Below are 17739 nucleotides of genomic sequence, written 5' to 3'. Positions count from 1 at the left end.
CTGGTATGAAATCTTGTGGCAAAAGACCTATGAACATTTGGGTTTATAAACAGGAACTTCAAATATGAGGAGGAATTTATATCTGTTGAAATCATTAATAAGACTTATAAGACTGCTTTTGGTATGCTGCAAGCTTCCTAGTAAACATGTTCTTAGAAGGATTTGTAGGAACAGTAGAAAGTTGTGAAAAATTAGGGGACTGGTAGTTGTGTCTCCTGGACACATGAATAGTCAGGATATGGTACAGGATGCAGTCCAGATATCTCTCTGAAAGGATTCTTACCACTTAAGTCTTGCTTATTAATGTAACTATAAAGGTATATTGACACTCCTTATTTTATGCAGATGATCAGATTGTTGCTCCTGAACCTTTTTAATTTTAGTTTGTGTGACATAAAAGACCAATATTTTTATCTTATAGTTATGATCCTGAGAACTATAAATTATGTTGCAGAAATCTGGATATTTATCTCACCATTTTGTCAAAACAAATGTCTAGTTTTAAAGTGCCTTGCAAAATTTATGCAACTATGAAGATTCAGTGCTTACTAAGTCATTGCTCATAGGTTTTCTTTGCCAACTATTTTCTGTCAGAACTCAGTCCACATATATGTATGTGTGTGTGTATATATATATATATATATATATATATATATATATATACACACACTGTAGATAAGCAACATATCTGTTGATTGGGGAAAAACAAGGCAGTTCATTAAAAAAAACCAACAAAACCAAAAAACAATAACTAAACACTATTTACGTTAATCAGGAGCAATGTAATGGGCTTTGCATCTGTCATCGTATCAGGGATATGTTTTTGAAGATGTAAAAGCTGTAAGATTTTTACTTTTTTTTCCCCCCTAGACTGGGATTTTTGCATTGTAACCTGTCACATTATACCAGTGGGAGAAGGAAGGCTTTGTGTATAATGACTGCACACAGTGTAAACAATATGTAATTTAATCTCTGTTTAACTTTTCTTTGTAAAGGCAAATACAGTCTAAAGGGGACTGAGTCATTTCTGGCAAAGACTAAAGAGGAAATCAAGATGAAATTTAAAATGGAAAGCTTGGCAGCACATTCAAGAGAAATGAGAGATAGAGGTATAACTGAGAAAGAAAGTAGAAATTGAGACAATCTAAGCACAGAGCTGAAAGACAAAAAAGAAATATATATGGAAAATATATTTCCTGGCATAGAAAAATATATGAGAAATAAAGGAGGTACTTGTCATGAATGGAGAAGATTCTAGGAAAAGATGTTACCAAAAAGAAAACCAATGTCAAGAGACGTAATCACAGAAGTAGATAATTTCTATTGCACAAAAATAATTCTGATAGAACTTGTTAGCTTAGTACAAGCAGCTTAATTATATGACTTCAGAACCATTTCTTAAGGTTTCTAACACAGATTTTTCTTCTTAAAACTCACAGAGTGACTAATCATCAGTTTGGTTGTGAACTTAGGGCACATAATGCAGTTTGGTAGTACCAAAATTCCAAAGATCATTGATTAATAGAAAAAACTCAGAAAAACAAAAAGTAACGCCCCCAAGATTCATTGATACCATTTGCTTTGCCTGGATGTGTTTGCTATGAAGGCATGTTGAAAGACTGATATGTTACAGTCAATTCTAGTTCCTAGGAATATGTTTTGGAGAGAAAAGTGTTATTCCTTTGGCAGATTCCCCAAGATGTTTCTCATAATCCTGTTCCTTACAGCTGTACATTTGGCAGTCCATCTGTTTTATGTCTTACCTTTTTTAGATCTCCATTTGTTCCCTGCTTGATGCCTTTGTTTCTTCCCTTCATTGCCTATTTATGCTCCCTTCTTTTACCAATTTCTCACTGACACTTCACCTTGTAGGAGGTGGGGGACTGGAAGTCCTGTCCTTTATCACTTCTGCTTCCCCACTGGCAAAACTGCATGCTGATCTTCTGTCCCATGATGGCTCTTTTCTTCAACTTCCTGATGGCCATTCAGATTCATTTGTCTCCTTTTTCTTTCTGGATTCCCTTTTTCCACAGCTTAAATCAGTTTTTCTCTGTGCCAGCTACTAGGGGGGGAACATATAAGCCAGAAGCCAGACATTGTCCATGGTCTCACATGTGATTCCCTCTGCTACTGTAGTAACTTCCACAGAAAGAAGAGATTATGCTTAGGCATGAGTGGTTGTGGTTGGTGTGTTGTGTAAATTTAAGATTGTTGTTCTTACTTCAGGGACCATTTTTTACAGAGATAACAAAACTACTGCTTGTGCAGGTAAGCTTAGAGTGAAGAAACCAGAGATATGAAAAGCAGGAAAGATGAAGCACAAAAATTGCCTACTACTCTAATAATAATAGCAGAAGAGAAAATTAACTCAAGACTGCCATGGTTTTTGGCTCAGTTAGACAGGATGTGAAGCACTGTGCTATATCATCTGGAATTATCAGATTTAGGAGGCATTTACAGGCCAGATTTTCATCACATTTATTATGAATTTTAAGTCATCTTGATTTTGACTGACTGGTGTAAAGTGCCTTAGATTTGAAGGCCCTTTAAAAATTGACAACATGTAACATTTCTGCTCAGAAATGCATGAAACCTGTGCCAAGGAAGCTAATACAGCTATTGAAGTAAGTGGAAATTATGCTGTTTAATTGAAGTATTATGAGGCAGTGCCAGGTAGTTCAAATATGATTAGCTGGTTGTCCAGTGCATGCCAAATTCTTATGTTCAGATCTTCTAAGGAAAAAATGGTGGGTATTTCTAATAAGCTAATATATGCACAGACTTTCTCATATGAGTTTTTCAAAAATATCAGTAGTGTGAAACCAATGAATATTTCATTACATCCTGAGATGCCTCAGTCAGCACTAACTGGATTCCTCGTGTCTCTTGTCCAGGAAACCAGCTTTGGAAAACTTTTGAAGAAGATAAAGATAGTATCACTTAAAAATTCTGTTTGCAGATCTTTCCCTGCTGATGGTAGAGAATCACCAGAGTATTTATCTTCTATCTAAGAAGCAGCATTTGAATATAGAATTGCTAATTTGTAAAATGTAAATAGGGGAAGTTGTAGTCAACCAGTCAATATCAGTCTTATCTGCAGTTAACTGGTGGAGTTGAAGTATTTTTGTGTATTTGTCTTTCAGCTCATTTGTAGATTGTAGCTCAACAACATGACCAAATAGGCATTTTAATGCTTTTCAGTACAACTATTAACTCTAAAACCATCATTAGGGTAGTTCTCCTAGATTGTTATGATGGGATAGTTTCTTTCCATCTCTTTTGATAGTCTTTGTTCGTGTACTCATTATTCCAGAAATCATGACCTGTGTTTTAATCTCAAAGCATCCTAGAGCTCTAGGAAAGAAGCAGTTTGGATGTATGAATGGACTTGTCCAGTCCTGTGGGCTTTACTGAGCTTTTGTTTCAGAAGTAGAGTACAGAGCACAGTTGCAGCTTTTACCTTGGAAGTCATGACAATTGTGATACACTGTATTAGAAAAATTTTACAATCTGAATCTCTGGATCCTTAAGCAGAGAAACTAAGGAGAGCCAAGCTTGTGTAGCCATGAAGTTTAGTTTAGGTGTTACATCACCTGATTTAATGTGTCATCTGAAACTGGACAGCCTTTCTTGCCTTTCCTACTGTTCTTTAAAATTGCCAGCAAAAGTGTATCCTTCAGGGAGGAATCCAGTGTGACTTTCTTAAATAAAAGTGTAGAAGTCTTGTTTGTGATTTTTCTGGTTAAAGAAAAAGTCAGCCTAGTCTACATGTTTTGAAAACTAAGATAGTTTCTTTTTTCTACAAAGAAGGAGCATTCCATGAAGCATTTATTGCCTTGTAAAATGAGAAAGTAATCAAGTTATGTAATATTTGTGGCTGAAGCAGTATCTGCTTTACCCTCTAGCTCTTGAAAGACTACAATTCTCATAGCACAGGACTGGTTGCATTTGCAGCAGCAGATGCAACCAGTCCTGGACTTCCATGAGGGTGAATATGGCATTGTTTTAAAATTAGAATTAAGCAGAGTTTCTTTCCCTCTGTGTAAGCTGCCTGTGTGTAACAGCTGAATGCCTTGCAGAAGTGTAGTAGCTTTGCAGCCAAAGGTTTGAGTGTGTGTTGTTGGGCACCAAAGCTAATGCACAAGATGAGTGTGATGGCATTGCCACTAGATCACTCCTACCCTCAAAAAGGGCAAGCAGGAGGGTCCAGGGAACTACAGCCTGGCCAGTCTTACCTCTATCCATGAAAAGATGATGGAGCAACTAATTTATAAAACTATTCCCCAGCCCATGAACAACAAGGCAACCCTGATGATGTATGATGAACTGACTGTATTTAATAAGATTCTCATAAAGAAACTGGTGAAATATGGGCTGGATGTGCAGATAGTGAGGAGGATTGAGAGCTCTGTGAGCAGACAAGTTCAGAGGGTGGTAATCAGCTGTGCAAAATAGAGTTTGAGGACAGTAATTCATGGTGTGCCCCAGGTCCAATCCTGTTCAATGTTTTCACAAATGATCTGGGTGATGAGGCAAGGGGCACTCTCAGCAAATTTGCTAATGACACCAAACCAGGAAGAGCAACTGATATGCAGGAACCTCAGTAGGATGGAGAAATGAGCTGGACAGGAATGTCATTCAGTTCAGTGAGGACAAGGGCAAAGTCCCACACTGGGGAGGGACAAACCCATGCACCATTACATGTGAGGACTACCCAGCTCTGCAGAAAAGTGGTGGACACCAAGTTGACCATGTACAGGAATGTGCCCTTGCAGTAAAGAAGGTGAATGGTACCCTGCATTAGGAAATTTGCTGGCAGGTCAAGGGAGGTGGTTCTTGCCCTTTGCTATATTCAGTTCTAGGCTCCATAGTACAAGAGACATGAACAGTCTGGAGAGAGTCCAGCAAAGGACTGACAAAGATTGTTAAGGTACTGGATTATCTCTCATTAGAGGGAATGCTTAAAGAGCTGGGACTGTTCAGCCTGGAGAAAAAGGAGAGACCCCATCATTGTGCAAATACCTGAAGGGAGTAAGTAAAGAAAGTAGAGCAAATTGTCATCATAGCCATATTAATTTGTCACCAAAGTCCAGATTCAAGTTGATTCTTGGTTTTTTGACTCTGATCTTAGACTGCTGGATGGATTTAGATTTTTCATTTCCATATTGATTTTGTTCTGTCACAAAGTAATATAAATTCATAGAGCATTCCCTTTGCAGAATATCCCTTTAAAGAGTTTCAGTCTTTTGGAAATGCTAAATGTTGTTCATCAAGTACTTTAGTAATCATTGCAGCTCACCAAGGACAGCAATAGTACCTCAGCTATGGCATTGTCTTTATAGTATCTGCAAATTTTCCCTCTCTGAACATCTGCTACAGCTCAAAAAACCTGCAGTGCTGATGAGGTGCTGTTGAATTTATGTATTTCTACATCATTTCACCTCTATAGGTAGTATAGTTTGTAACTGCCTTGCTAAACTTCACATGAACATGATTTACATTCTCCAATGTAGAGGGACCAATTCTAGATGTGGCATATGTCTTCAATCATCACTAACAAACATCTATGAAATATACCTCAAGTGTTCTCCCACTCTTATTTCATACTATGATAGCTGAAATGTTACCAGAATCTTATTACATCTCCCTCATCTCACAAGATGACTTTGTAATTACATCCATGAAGATTACTAGGAGCAGATGGGTAAAGAGGGAGCTGTTTCTCCATTGCTTGGTAGCAAGATGGCCCTCACTTGCAGGGGAGAATGCCCTAGGAACAGGGTAAAACCCAGGAGCCCCAAACTTTCTTTACAGGGGCAAAATGAGATGGGAGTTAACAGCCATTCATCCAGGAGCTATTAATCTAGCATCTTTTTCCTGTGCATAAGACTTATGTATAAACAGTCATCATAAACCTGCAATCCTTATTAAGATACTTCTGGTTTTCTTCTTTTTTTTTTTTTTTTTTTTTTTTTTTTGTGATAATGCTGCTTGGTTTTCACCATGAGCCTTTATCTCTACTCATGCAGAAAGTCCTCTCTAAGAAGCTGACCTATAAATGAGTGTTTAGCCACTAAAAGGCAGTGAGGGGCTGACTGCTGCAGATTGAAGTCTGAAGGTAGAAAGATAACTGCTCTTCTTTGGGCCAAGGAGGACCACACGGTTTCCTCAAGGGTCTGAGTCTGGTGTTGCTGTCAAGGGCTCTGGTTTTTCAATCTACAATTAGTAATTAGATAGGTCTCCCCCATCATCTTCATCCTTAGTGTTCAAAGGAAGTATGTTCAGGATTTGATACCAATAGTAGCACAGATGGTGAAGCAAGTACTACATTTCTGTGAACTTGTGCAGTATGTGTTTTGTCTGATGTTTTTTTCAGCAATCCGGGGCCATCAAGCCTACAGATCCAGCCACTTTGCATGGCCATAGGTTCTCACTAGTTGATAACCATCAGATTAGAGAGAAGTCTGGCATATATTACTTTTTAATAAGAATGATTCAAAGGCTGTTCTGTGCACATAAATGAAGGAGATTCCTTATTTGTAGAAAACATCTATCATCACTCTCAGAGTCAGGAACAGAGGCCATTTGGTGCTGTTTGCCATCCATAGTGTTAGAAGGGAACACCTAACATCAGTATTAGCATAATACAGTCTTCTGAGAGCAGCAGCCATGCATCTAGGCAGTCACTGGATACATCAATAAGGCTTTTGAAGAATCGTTGACATCTTTAAGGCCTTTTCTACTGATTGTTTTAAAGGCCTTGCTTGGATTAATAGGCTCAGGAGCAAGCTTTCATATTGTGGGGTGGGTGGCAGGTTTGATATGTTAAGCATCAATTTAATGGATGAAGATTATTCAGGCCCTCACAGCTGGTCTGCTGTACATACCAGTTTGTAAATACTGATTGCTGTTTTCATCTTAATGAGGGATCCACTTATCCGATTTGGGGTTTAGATTTAGCTTTTTCTGCCAATTTTCACTCTCTCTACTTCTAGCTGTAAACAGCTTGATTTGTTTTTGAAAGGGGGGAAAATCCTTCCATTGCTTTACAGTATTTGCAGAAAAAAGCATTAGCCTAGTAAAGGCCACGTAAATGGATGGCTTTAATGTATTATATTTTACCATGTAAAATAGAAACACTTTTCCAAGTCTACAGTGACTTCTAAAACTTTTCTGAAGAATGTCCATGTTTTGAGAGTGGACAGAACGGCTACCTTGAAATTAATACCCATTTACCTAGAACAGTATTTTTGCATCTTCAAAGCAGGATGTCTTGTTACTGCTGTTATGGCGTATTTAAAAATATTCTGATCAGTCCTATACTTGTAGCTTTGTGCTAGCAAAGAAACTTGGGGTAGATGTCTTCCATTATCCATGAAAGGTGCTATGTGTGTCTACAGAGTAGATAGCTACCTGAGAGGCAAAGCACTTTCCTCTTACATGTACAGAGTGTGCACAAGCCATCTCATACTTGGCACCTGTGGTGGGTTGACCCTGGCTAGATGCGAGGTGCCCACCACAACTGCTCTGCCACTCCCTTTCTCAGCTGGACAGGGGAGAGACAAAAAAAATGCAATGAATCACTCATGGGTCAAGATAAGGGGAGGGAGAGATCACCTGCCGAGTACTGTCATGGGCAAAAGAGACTTGACTAGGAGTAATTAATTGATAATGAAAAATAAAAATTAAATCTTGAAACACCTTCCCCCCACACCTCCCTTCTGCACAGGCTCAATTTCACCAATGATCTTCTCTACGTCCTCCCCTCAGTAGCACAGGGGGTCAGGGCATGGGGTTCCATCATGTGTTATCTCTGCCTCTCTTTCCTCTTCAGGGGGAGGACTCCCCACGTTCTCCCCTGCTCCAACATGGGATCCCTCTCTCAGGAGAGAGCCCTCCATGAACTTCTTCAGCATGAGTTCTTCCCACAAACCACAAACTGCTCCAGTGGATGTCCCCCAAGGGGTTGTCAATCCCACCAGCAAACCTGCTCCAGTGTGGGTTCCTCTCTCCACAGTGCCACAGGTCTGCCAGGACCCTGCTCCAGTGTGGGCTTCCCATGGGGTTACTGTCTCCTTTGGGATCCCCCTGCTCTGATTTGGGCTCCTGCATGGGCTACAGGTCTGGACCTCTGCTCCCCCACACACCTCCGTGGGCTGCAGAGGAATCTCTTCTCTGATGCCTGGAGCACCTTTCCCTCCTGCACTGACCTTGGTGTCTACAGGGTTGATTCTATGACATATTCTCACTCCTCTGGCTGCAGTTGCTGTTCTATGGTTTGAGTTTTTACCATTCTTGACTATGTTATCCCAGAGGCTCTACCACAATCACTGAGGGTCTCTGCCTTGACCTATGGTCAGTCTGTCTTAGAGCCAGATGTGGCAGCTTCTCACAGAAGCCATCCTTGTGGCCCCATGCCACCAAAACCTTGCCATGCAAACAAAATGCAGCCGCATGATTGGAAGTGGTAAGACAGCTGAGTGATTCTTCTGTTCCTTGGCAAAGTTAAATCATCCAAGTCTTTGTATGTGTTATATGGAGCATTTTTAAAAGCTGTAATGATGACTTTTCAGCAATCACAGTCATGCTGCATTAGTAGTTATTCTTATCACCAAGTTTTTCCTAATAACTAACTTACTTTTCCTTGGTCCATTTTGGTGTTATTTTCTGTTCTCCATGTCCATGGAAAAATATTATTTCCTTTTACTTCTATTAGCCTTTTTAGACTGAAAAGTCATTATCTTGTCCTCTCTTTAACATCTTTTCTCTACACTAAATAACCCAATTTCTTCTACTGTTTCCTAATGAGCTCTATTTTTAAGGCAGCCATTCATTTTTTGTTCTTTTCTGTTCTTCTTGCCTATGTATTTTTTTAAATGCATAGCTTGTAAACAGGGAATAGCCAGAGCTGAAGTAGAATTTATGAGTTAACCCATTAAAAAAAAAAATTAAAGTAAAAATATTACATGATAAGTAACCATGTTTTCTGATACCAGCACATTATTTATAAGCTAGAGCCTGAGGCTTTTACTCTTGTTCTTATGGTAAGTTTGAAACTTGCTAAAGAAGGCACTTTAATGAGCTCAGCAGAACTCTCTGGACACATCTGCAGTTTCCCATAAACAGCACCTCACTCACCACTGCTTGCTATATTTCTTTTCCCTCCCTCTCTCCAAAAATGCTCCTGTGGTCACTTGGCTCTGATAAAATCCTCTGCAGCAGTCTCCCAGTTCTTACTCCAGCCTGTGTAGGTAAATGCTGTGCCAAGCACTCGGTGGTTTTTATGTAGAAGTAGCAGTGAGATCAGACTGAGATAGCAGTAATAGAAAGTAAAGGCATGCCTTTAACCAATTTTTTGTTTCTGTACATTCAGTTTTGGATGAGAGGCATATAGAGAGGGAGTGTTGTCTGAATTAGCAGTTCCTACTGGTGCCGTGATGCTGAAATGGCTCAGTGATTGCCTTGCTTTAGCTTATTTAACATATTTAGATCAGCTCAACCTTTACTTCATACACTCTAACTAAAAACACCTACCTCAGATACCATGCATTTCAAATTGATTAAAAGCTGGATAGCAGTGTAAATACTTAGCCATTAAGGATATTCTTGAGCAAGGATATTTCTTAGGATGTTCTTCCATTGAATATTCTTACCCTAATGTTTCAGTATCTTTTATTAATGAACAATATGATAGTGCATAGCACTCTCAGAGGGTGCAAGATACAAAAGCTGAAGATAAACAAGTTCATGTTACAAATGTCTTTCTAAACTATTTGGCATTTAACTGGAAGTCATCATTCTGTTCTTGATTAGGTGTTGAAGCTTATCTGCACTGTAGAGGGAATCTCTCCAGGTGACTCCCTCTAGATAGTTCTGTCTGGTCTTGACCCATCTACTACTTAAAATTCTAAAAGTTCAAACTGAATTTTTGACGCTTATTTATAGATGCAAATGAGGTAGTTCTTATGCAACTGGGCCAAGACTGAGGTTTTAGTTCTCTTAAGGGTTTCTTTTTTCCCAATTACCATAGATTCTACCTGTATTATACCTCTTCCTTATACTATGCTTTCCTATTCTGAATTGGTCCTTTATTCAGGTCAGAGTGTTATATGAATTTTACTGTTAAATTTCTGCATGCTTTCTCAAACTCTGTCTCTTGTCAGTTTCTTTGCTAAAAATCATTCGAGCTGTATTACCTCTATCTCTTCACAGCTCTATCAAATCATATTCTCAGGTATATCCTTTTTCAGTTTAGACATATCTCATCTTACAGTTCATGTGGAGAACCTCTTTAAAAGTTTTTTATCCTGGTTCATTGCTTTCAGATTCACCTCCATCTCTCCATACTCCACTGCACCAAATACAATTAGATGTCATCTTTAATATTTTTTCTGGTTTATTTCACGTCTCACTAGCCATCTCCTCAAACATTAAGATATTGATTTTTGCCCACCTTCATATGAAAAATAAGAATATTCTTGATTGCTTATTTTTCAGGTTCTCTAGTGAGCATCTCTTCAGTTTCTTCCCATGGGCTTTACAAATCAACCTTTGCAGTCCTTCTGAAAGATTTTATTCATTTTGATTACAGATTATTGGTCAGGTAGTTGACAATAGAATTGTAGAATATCTCAAGTTAGAAGGACTTTAAGGATTGGGGAATTCAACCCCCAACTTCTCTCAGGTCTAGCTAAAACTGAACCATATGGCTAAGAGCATCATCCACACATTCCTTGAGCTCTGATGTGCTTGGTGCTGTGACCAGTCTCTTATTGAAGAACATTTTCCCTCTCTGAAATTGCCTTTATGCATCTTCATTAGATTCCTTCGTGTCTTGTTGCTGGTCACCAAAGAGATGATATTTCTGTACTATGTTTGTGTTGTGTAAGCTGTTTTAGGATGTGGAAGCTCTTTTTCCAACTGGTTTGCATGGTGCATCAAACTGGTAGATAATGTTATCTCCAGATTAAGGAGATACTTGTCCAGAAATGTAGTGAATACTGAGAGTGCATTAATGAAAATGTATGGTAGCAGCTAATTGGTAAAAGCAGATTCATACCGTGGGGATATACCAAATATGCCTTTGGAAAACATCATGCAGGTAGACTTAGAAGGAACTTTCTCCCAATTGCTTGTCTGTCTAATAAATGTTGGGCTCTGAGTAAGCCATTACAGGTTTATGTTCTAAAAGTAAGTAGAAATAACACTAGAAATGACTGAGATTTTGTCCTGTCAGTGATTTCTGTGAAGGATCAGACTACAGAGGGAAGATTATCCCTGTAATTATTTTTCATATGCCTTATCAGTGAAGGAAAAACTAGAGGAAACTGTATATCTGATTTTGCATGGACAGTGTTCATAAAAGAATAGGAATTCTGTCTGCACTAATCTCATTAAAAAGAGATTGGATATCTGTAAAAGTTAAAATACTTGGATAGGAGAGTTGTATCTTGGTTTTTAACTGAAAGATACAAGGTATGATTTAAAGACTGTTTTTAAAAGTACTTGAAATTCCTAGTACTGGTGGAGGGAGGTGGGAGGAGACTTGTTATTCTTCTGTAATAGGAATCTAAGAACTGTTTTGGAGAGCTTGGAAGGAAAGAAATCAAAATGACAAGTTTGCTTTTCATGTTAAAATCTAACTGAAAGTTATAAAGTGAACAAGTGGCAAAAAATTATAAGTTAATATGTTTTTTACAATGTAAAGCTGTTTTAATAAAAGGAGGTAGGTAGGGCAAGGAAATTTCAGTCTTTACAGTTCTTGGAGATAAATCAGACTTTGTAACTATTTGCAATTGATCCTACTATCTTAGGTTTTCAAGATCAAAGCAGTGCAACTGGCAGGAAAACTTCTTCCAGCCTTCAACACACCTACAGGTATACCATGGGCAATGGTGAATCTGAAAAGGTAATGAGTTTTCTTTTGTGAAGAGTGTTCCTCCCCCTCCCTCCAACTTAAAATTAATAATGGCATATATCAGTTTTTCTTAGTAGTGGAACTGTATAAAATGCAGACGAATTGTCATTCCCGGCATGTTAGAATAATTTTGATAGAGTTCAGCACATTCTAACTCATTAACTGCAATCAATTTTGATTCTGGATTTTAAATGATTCTGCAATAAGCATTAAATTTGCCAGTGGACCACACTGAGTGTATTATTTCTAGGGCTTAATAATTATTTAAGTCATTACAAAATCTATTAAAAAACAAAATTGTTTGCAGAACATGGTTCAACTTTCTGGGTTTTCTGTACTGTGTGAGCTCTATGTTACCTTTAGAAGATTTCTAGTGTTTGAGAAGATGATGGGACTCTGAAGTTATTTCATTTTACATTTTATCTTGGGTGTAAAGTCTGACATGCTGAAGCCAACTGTGGTCTGTCCAGATGGAGAGGCTCCTTTAGGTGACTCTTCAGATCAGACTGAGCTTAGATGGTCTGCATTGCCTCATGGAAGACAACTGCCTTGCCTAATACCTGTTGTATTGCTTGCTCAGTGCTAGGATTTCCCTCAGATTTTGAGAGAGCATTTTTGTTACAAAGCATTCTTTACATTTTTACTACGTCCTTAAACAGTAGCTGAATTGGGATGTATCTCTAGATTGTATGTATATTTACTCATAACTGAAATATTTTTTGAGACGAAGTAGAAGTAATCTTCAGAAATAAAATACAGTAAAAGAAAGTAATCTACAGAAATTAAAATACCCAATCCTGAAAGGAGATGAAAACTCCCAGATTAGACTAAATCAGAGGTAATTTAGGATTTAGCAAGATGGTATCACTTAGAGGGCAAAAGGTAGGAGGTATGGGAGACTTTTTGCTGATTCTTTAGGTGACCCTGAGGAACTAATGTATTGTGCCAACAGTAAACATCCTGTGTTCCTATGTAGACACAAGATAGGGAAGCACATCCCACACAAGTAAAGGGAATGCAGCAGATTGGACAAGGCAGCAAACGCTGCCACCTTCAGAACTTGTCTTAGCTTGATTCTTGTTCTTAGGAACATGCAGTGAATAAAGAACATCTGTGATTGAGCCCAATATTAAGTCATCATATTTCTGTGGCTTCATGGTATTACATTATTTAAACATAAGACTTTTTGTTGATGAGGTTATGGTATCTTTATTCCAAAAAGACCCAGCCAATGAACCAACTCATCAATCAAATCACAACTTCTGTAATCTTAAATGTGGGTTAAAATGTTTTTGTTACTTGTTTAATTGGCTGTGGTAGTTACGCTGTGCACAGTAATTCTGAATTTTCTGTTGTTTTCTCTCTTTCTTTATCCATATTTGTTGAAATTCAGTGGTGTTGGTCGAAACTGGGGTTGGGCTTCTGCTGGCAGCAGCATCCTTGCTGAGTTTGGTACTCTGCACATGGAATTTGTCCACCTCAGCTATTTGACAGGGGACCCTGTATATTACAACAAGGTGAGTCTCAAAAATCAATATTTTTATCATATTTCTTATAATAAATTGCATTAAAGGGGAAGTACTTTCTATGCTGAATTCTGCTTCCATTCTTGGTAGCAGGTAAATATTTCTGTGCTTGTATTTCTGTTACCAAATAGATGTCTTTTTCAAGAAGAAATATATGACAACACAGGTTTTCTTATCTGTTTCAGAATACATTTATAAATCATGGTTTTTAAGCATGTTTATGTGAGAGTCCTTTAAAACAAAAAACATATAAATCTGAGGAAAGCCCTCAGGAAAACTTGTGGTTCAGATTAATAAAATTGGTATAAAAAATGAAAAAAAATTAGATTTAACTATGTGCAGAGGGCAGAGGAATGTTGTTAGCAATGAACCTGATTCTTTATTTGATTTAGGTCATGCACATTCGGAAATTACTTCAAAAAATGGATCGTCCTAATGGACTTTATCCAAATTATTTGAATCCAAGAACGGGCCGGTGGGGTCAGCGTAAGTATTCTTATTTTATTAATTCTTAATTAGAAGCCTACTTCTTACTTTTTTGCTGAATATTTATTCTGTAGGGCACATTGCTTGAAAACATAAAACACAGAAGGGTTGCTTGAACTTGATATATCTTGAATTTAATCTTTGCCTGTCACTGTCTGAAGTCACAGAGCTCACTTTTTAGGCTACTTTCTGAAAACACTTCCTACTTAATCTGATGCCTATCCTTATGTTTATCAGTCAATAAAATCTTCAGTAAAAAAGAATAAGGCGGAAAGTATTTCCTCATTTTGATTCTGTTCCTGGTTTTGTTCTGCAAACCATCTGGTAAGTGGATTATTGTAAGGTGACGTGCTTTAATGCATGTTTGTGGTGGTTAAATTGGGTTAGGCACTGGCATCTACAAACATAATGCATCTACTTAGTGGCATGTGAAATGGCATGATGAACCTCCTTATAGATATTTAAAAAAAAAAGCTCTGGGTTGAAAAGTAAAAGCAGGTATTGTTGCTGACAATGTAAGAAGAGAGATAAAACATCAAGAGAGACACAAGCGTGATTCCTTTCTTGAAGTGGTTCTTTCAGAAAAGGTTGAGTGGTTTTATGCTTTGATAGTGGTGCTGATAAAAGAGAATTTTTTCTTCAAGGGTTCTATTTCTATTTCATTTAAAAATACAGGTCTATTTAGGAAAACCGAGCAAGATGATCTATTTCTGTCCTGTTTGACAACATTGATAGGTTTTGGGGATTTCTGAGGTTGGCTGTAAATATCCAGCAGAACATGTTCTGGCTTGCAAATTGAGAATCTGCATCTGACTTTGAATCTGATATGTGAGGGAGATGAATACAGCTGTCTTGTCTAATTCCATCTTTAAAGTCCAAATTCTCTCCAAAGCATTTTATGTCTTTGAGTGAATCATGACACCATCTGAGCTGGGCAAATGGATTGATGGGATAAATTCTCCTGATAAATTTAAGTTTAACAACACATTCAGAAATAAGAAAATAGGCAAATACAAATACTCAGGCATTATTTATTCAAAAGACAATTTTATATTGTTGCTTTGAAACAATTTTTGTATTGATTTTTTTTTTTTTAATTCCTAACCATCTGTTTGTGCTGGTTTTATCAAAAGTATTCTCTTGAGATGTAACATCAGGATTCTTTAGAGGCTGTTTCATAGAATTGTGGAACGGTTTGGGTTGGAAGAGATGGTAAAGATCATCTAGTTCCAATCCCCCTGCTGTGGGCAGGGATGCCTTCCACTGGATCAGGTTGCTCAAAGCCTCTAGCCTGGCCTTGAGCACTTCCAGCAATTGGGCATATTCAACTTCTCTGGGCAACCTGTTCCAGTGCCTCACTCACCCCCACAGTTAAGAATTTCTTTCTAGTATCTAATTTAAACTTAGTCTCTTTCAGTTTGAATCCATCTCCCCTTGTCCTGTCACTACATGTCCTTGTAAAAAGTCCCTCTCCAGCATTCTTGTAATAACAATGCACAGAATTAGTATCTCTTGGGAATAAAATTCTTCTCATCACTAAAAGTAAACATACAGTGAAAAGTTTAACTTTGCATAAGTTTGGTGGAGCTCAAACATACTATTAAATTAATTTTGCAAGATAATACATTTAGGATTCAAAATTAGGCTTACAAACTGAGATTTAAATTCTGAGGATAAAAAGAAATCTAAATTTATAGAGCCTTTAGTTTTTTTATGCTGATCATGAGTCATAAATTTATTTCCTGGAATTTGGTGGTTGGAGTTTGGGGTTTTTTTTTTGGTTTTTTTTTTTTTTTTTTTTAGCAAATAAGGTTCCAAATGCATATTCAGATGTTCTGGTAATATTTCTGGGATTTTCCCAGGGCAACAATATCATGGCTTGGGATGGTAATCTCCAATTTAGTAGTCCTCTAAAACCTGCTGCTCACTTGCCCTCTGCTTGCCTCCTTTTGGGAGCACAAAAGGCAAAGATCACTGGTTGAGATAACAACAATTTACTGGAAACAACAATGAGATAAAGAAAATTAACATTAATTTCGACAATATCTATAAGAAAATCTATAAGACAAAGAAATTATTTACATAGAAGACTTGTTCTTTCCAACCGCTTTCTTCTCCCTGACCAGAAAAGATGCCCTTCTCCTGAGAGGAGTCATTTTCCCTGCCTCTGGCAATGACCTGAGATGGTATTGAATAACATCAGGGTCTGGCCATGCCCCCTCCCAGCTACTGTAAAAAATTAATGCTGTCCCAGCTGAAACTAGGACAAACAGCAGTTGTAAACCTTATACTGATTTTGTGGGGACTAGATAACAATAATCCGTAATTCTGCATTTCCTTTCACAAACCTGGATGGAGAGATGAGAAAATGTCTATGTTGTATCCCTGGTAGATCACTCTTCAGTGCATCTACTCGCAAAAATTTAAGAAGTTACAGTAAAGGAGAGTGTGATCTGAAACACTGAACAGATGAGATGGAGTAGCTGAGGCTTAGGCAGGAATTTTTTTCTCCCTTGCAGAGGTTGTGTCCTGTTATGCATAAGTGAGTCGAGTAAGGATGATGCCTTCCCACACAACATCCCAATTCACTAGAGGACTTGTGTCTAAGTTTCCTACACCTTTACTGGCTTGAGTCTTATGGTTGGTATTAGGGGCAGGCAAGGCTTTTATGTTCCCCTCAGAAGGTAATTTCAAAGAGCATTGTATTTGGATTGTTATATACCTTTGTGGTGGAAAGACTGAGACAATGGAAAGAGTATCAAAGCATAACTTTACTTTTTCCAGCTTCTGAGAAAGCTGCCCTTTTCATCTTTGCTGTGACCTTTAGTTTGATGCATCTTATCTTGTACAAAGTACTTTCTGCAGATAGTTTCTGAGAATTATTTTGGAGCACTTTATTTGCCTAGATACAAGTAACTCTTCATTCTGACCTTTTTAGTGTTGCTTTCCTTTATTTTTTTTTTCTTTCTTCCTTTCAACAGTTTTTTTTCTCTGCTCAGACTTCTTTTTTTTGGGTTCAATTCTAATTAGTTTTTTTGTTAATCTGTACAGTATTGCAACTAAGTCATGAAGGGTGTGAAATATAAAATAAATTGGCATAAATACATACCTAAATGCACTACTGAAGAACTGTGGGATATAGCTGCAATATAGCATCTTTCTAGTGGTGGGTTTATTTTCTATTTCTGTACCCTTCGTTCTAGTGGTGAGTACCTTTATTTGAAGTAATAAAAACATCAGTGGTGAGGTGAACTTAGCAGTCAGACCAATTAATGCTATTACTGCCAGTTGATTATTAGTATTGGACAAAATATATAGTGGAAGAATAATTTAGGTCAAGTTTTCTCAGCAGTTATATTTTGTCTTTGCCTTTTAATTTATTTTTTTAAGGAAAAAATACACATGAGTTGAGTAGAAGAAAAATTGCAGCTCTTTAGAAGTATTGCTGGTTTTTTTTAAATTTTGTTCCAACAAATTGATAGGTAAACTTGAATATTTAAAAGAAATCCATGTTGCAAGATTATGGAAGAATGAGGAAGCATCATTTTCTGTGGCTTTGATGTGGCCCTATAGGGCTGTAAACAGGATCCATCTCTATTTGCAAAAAGAACCTTATGGAAAATTCTTGATACCTTCTACCTTGATACTTGATAGAGTAATTCGATATCTTCTCAGAGTTGTTTGCCCTAGGAGCCTAGGCTCACCCTAATTTTGTGTGTTTTAACCAAAGGTACATTGGCCTCCCAGTCCTCTTTGCATATCCAGGCTTCTTGAATGGTGATGAGCTAACTTTTGTAAAGGTCTTTCAGG

The 17739-nt window shown here is 37.6% G+C and overlaps 1 protein-coding gene across 1 annotated transcript in view; it reads left to right on the top strand.

Annotated features, from left to right (window-relative positions):
• The window catches only part of MAN1A2 (mannosidase alpha class 1A member 2), a 136313-nt gene that overhangs the window by 76189 nt on the left and 42385 nt on the right, over positions 1–17739 (top strand). The window contains exons 6-8 of the mRNA XM_079306315.1: positions 11814–11908; positions 13311–13434; positions 13836–13929. Of these exons, the coding sequence (XP_079162441.1) occupies positions 11814–11908; positions 13311–13434; positions 13836–13929 (313 nt within the window). The remainder of the gene's footprint in view (positions 1–11813; positions 11909–13310; positions 13435–13835; positions 13930–17739) is intronic.

The sequence above is a fragment of the Erithacus rubecula genome, assembly GCF_903797595.1.
Source record: "Erithacus rubecula genome assembly, chromosome: 1".
NCBI classification, from domain to species: Eukaryota; Metazoa; Chordata; class Aves; order Passeriformes; family Muscicapidae; genus Erithacus; species Erithacus rubecula.
The sequence above is the reverse complement of the archived record's forward strand: the minus strand, read 5'-3'. Positions and strand labels throughout refer to the sequence as shown.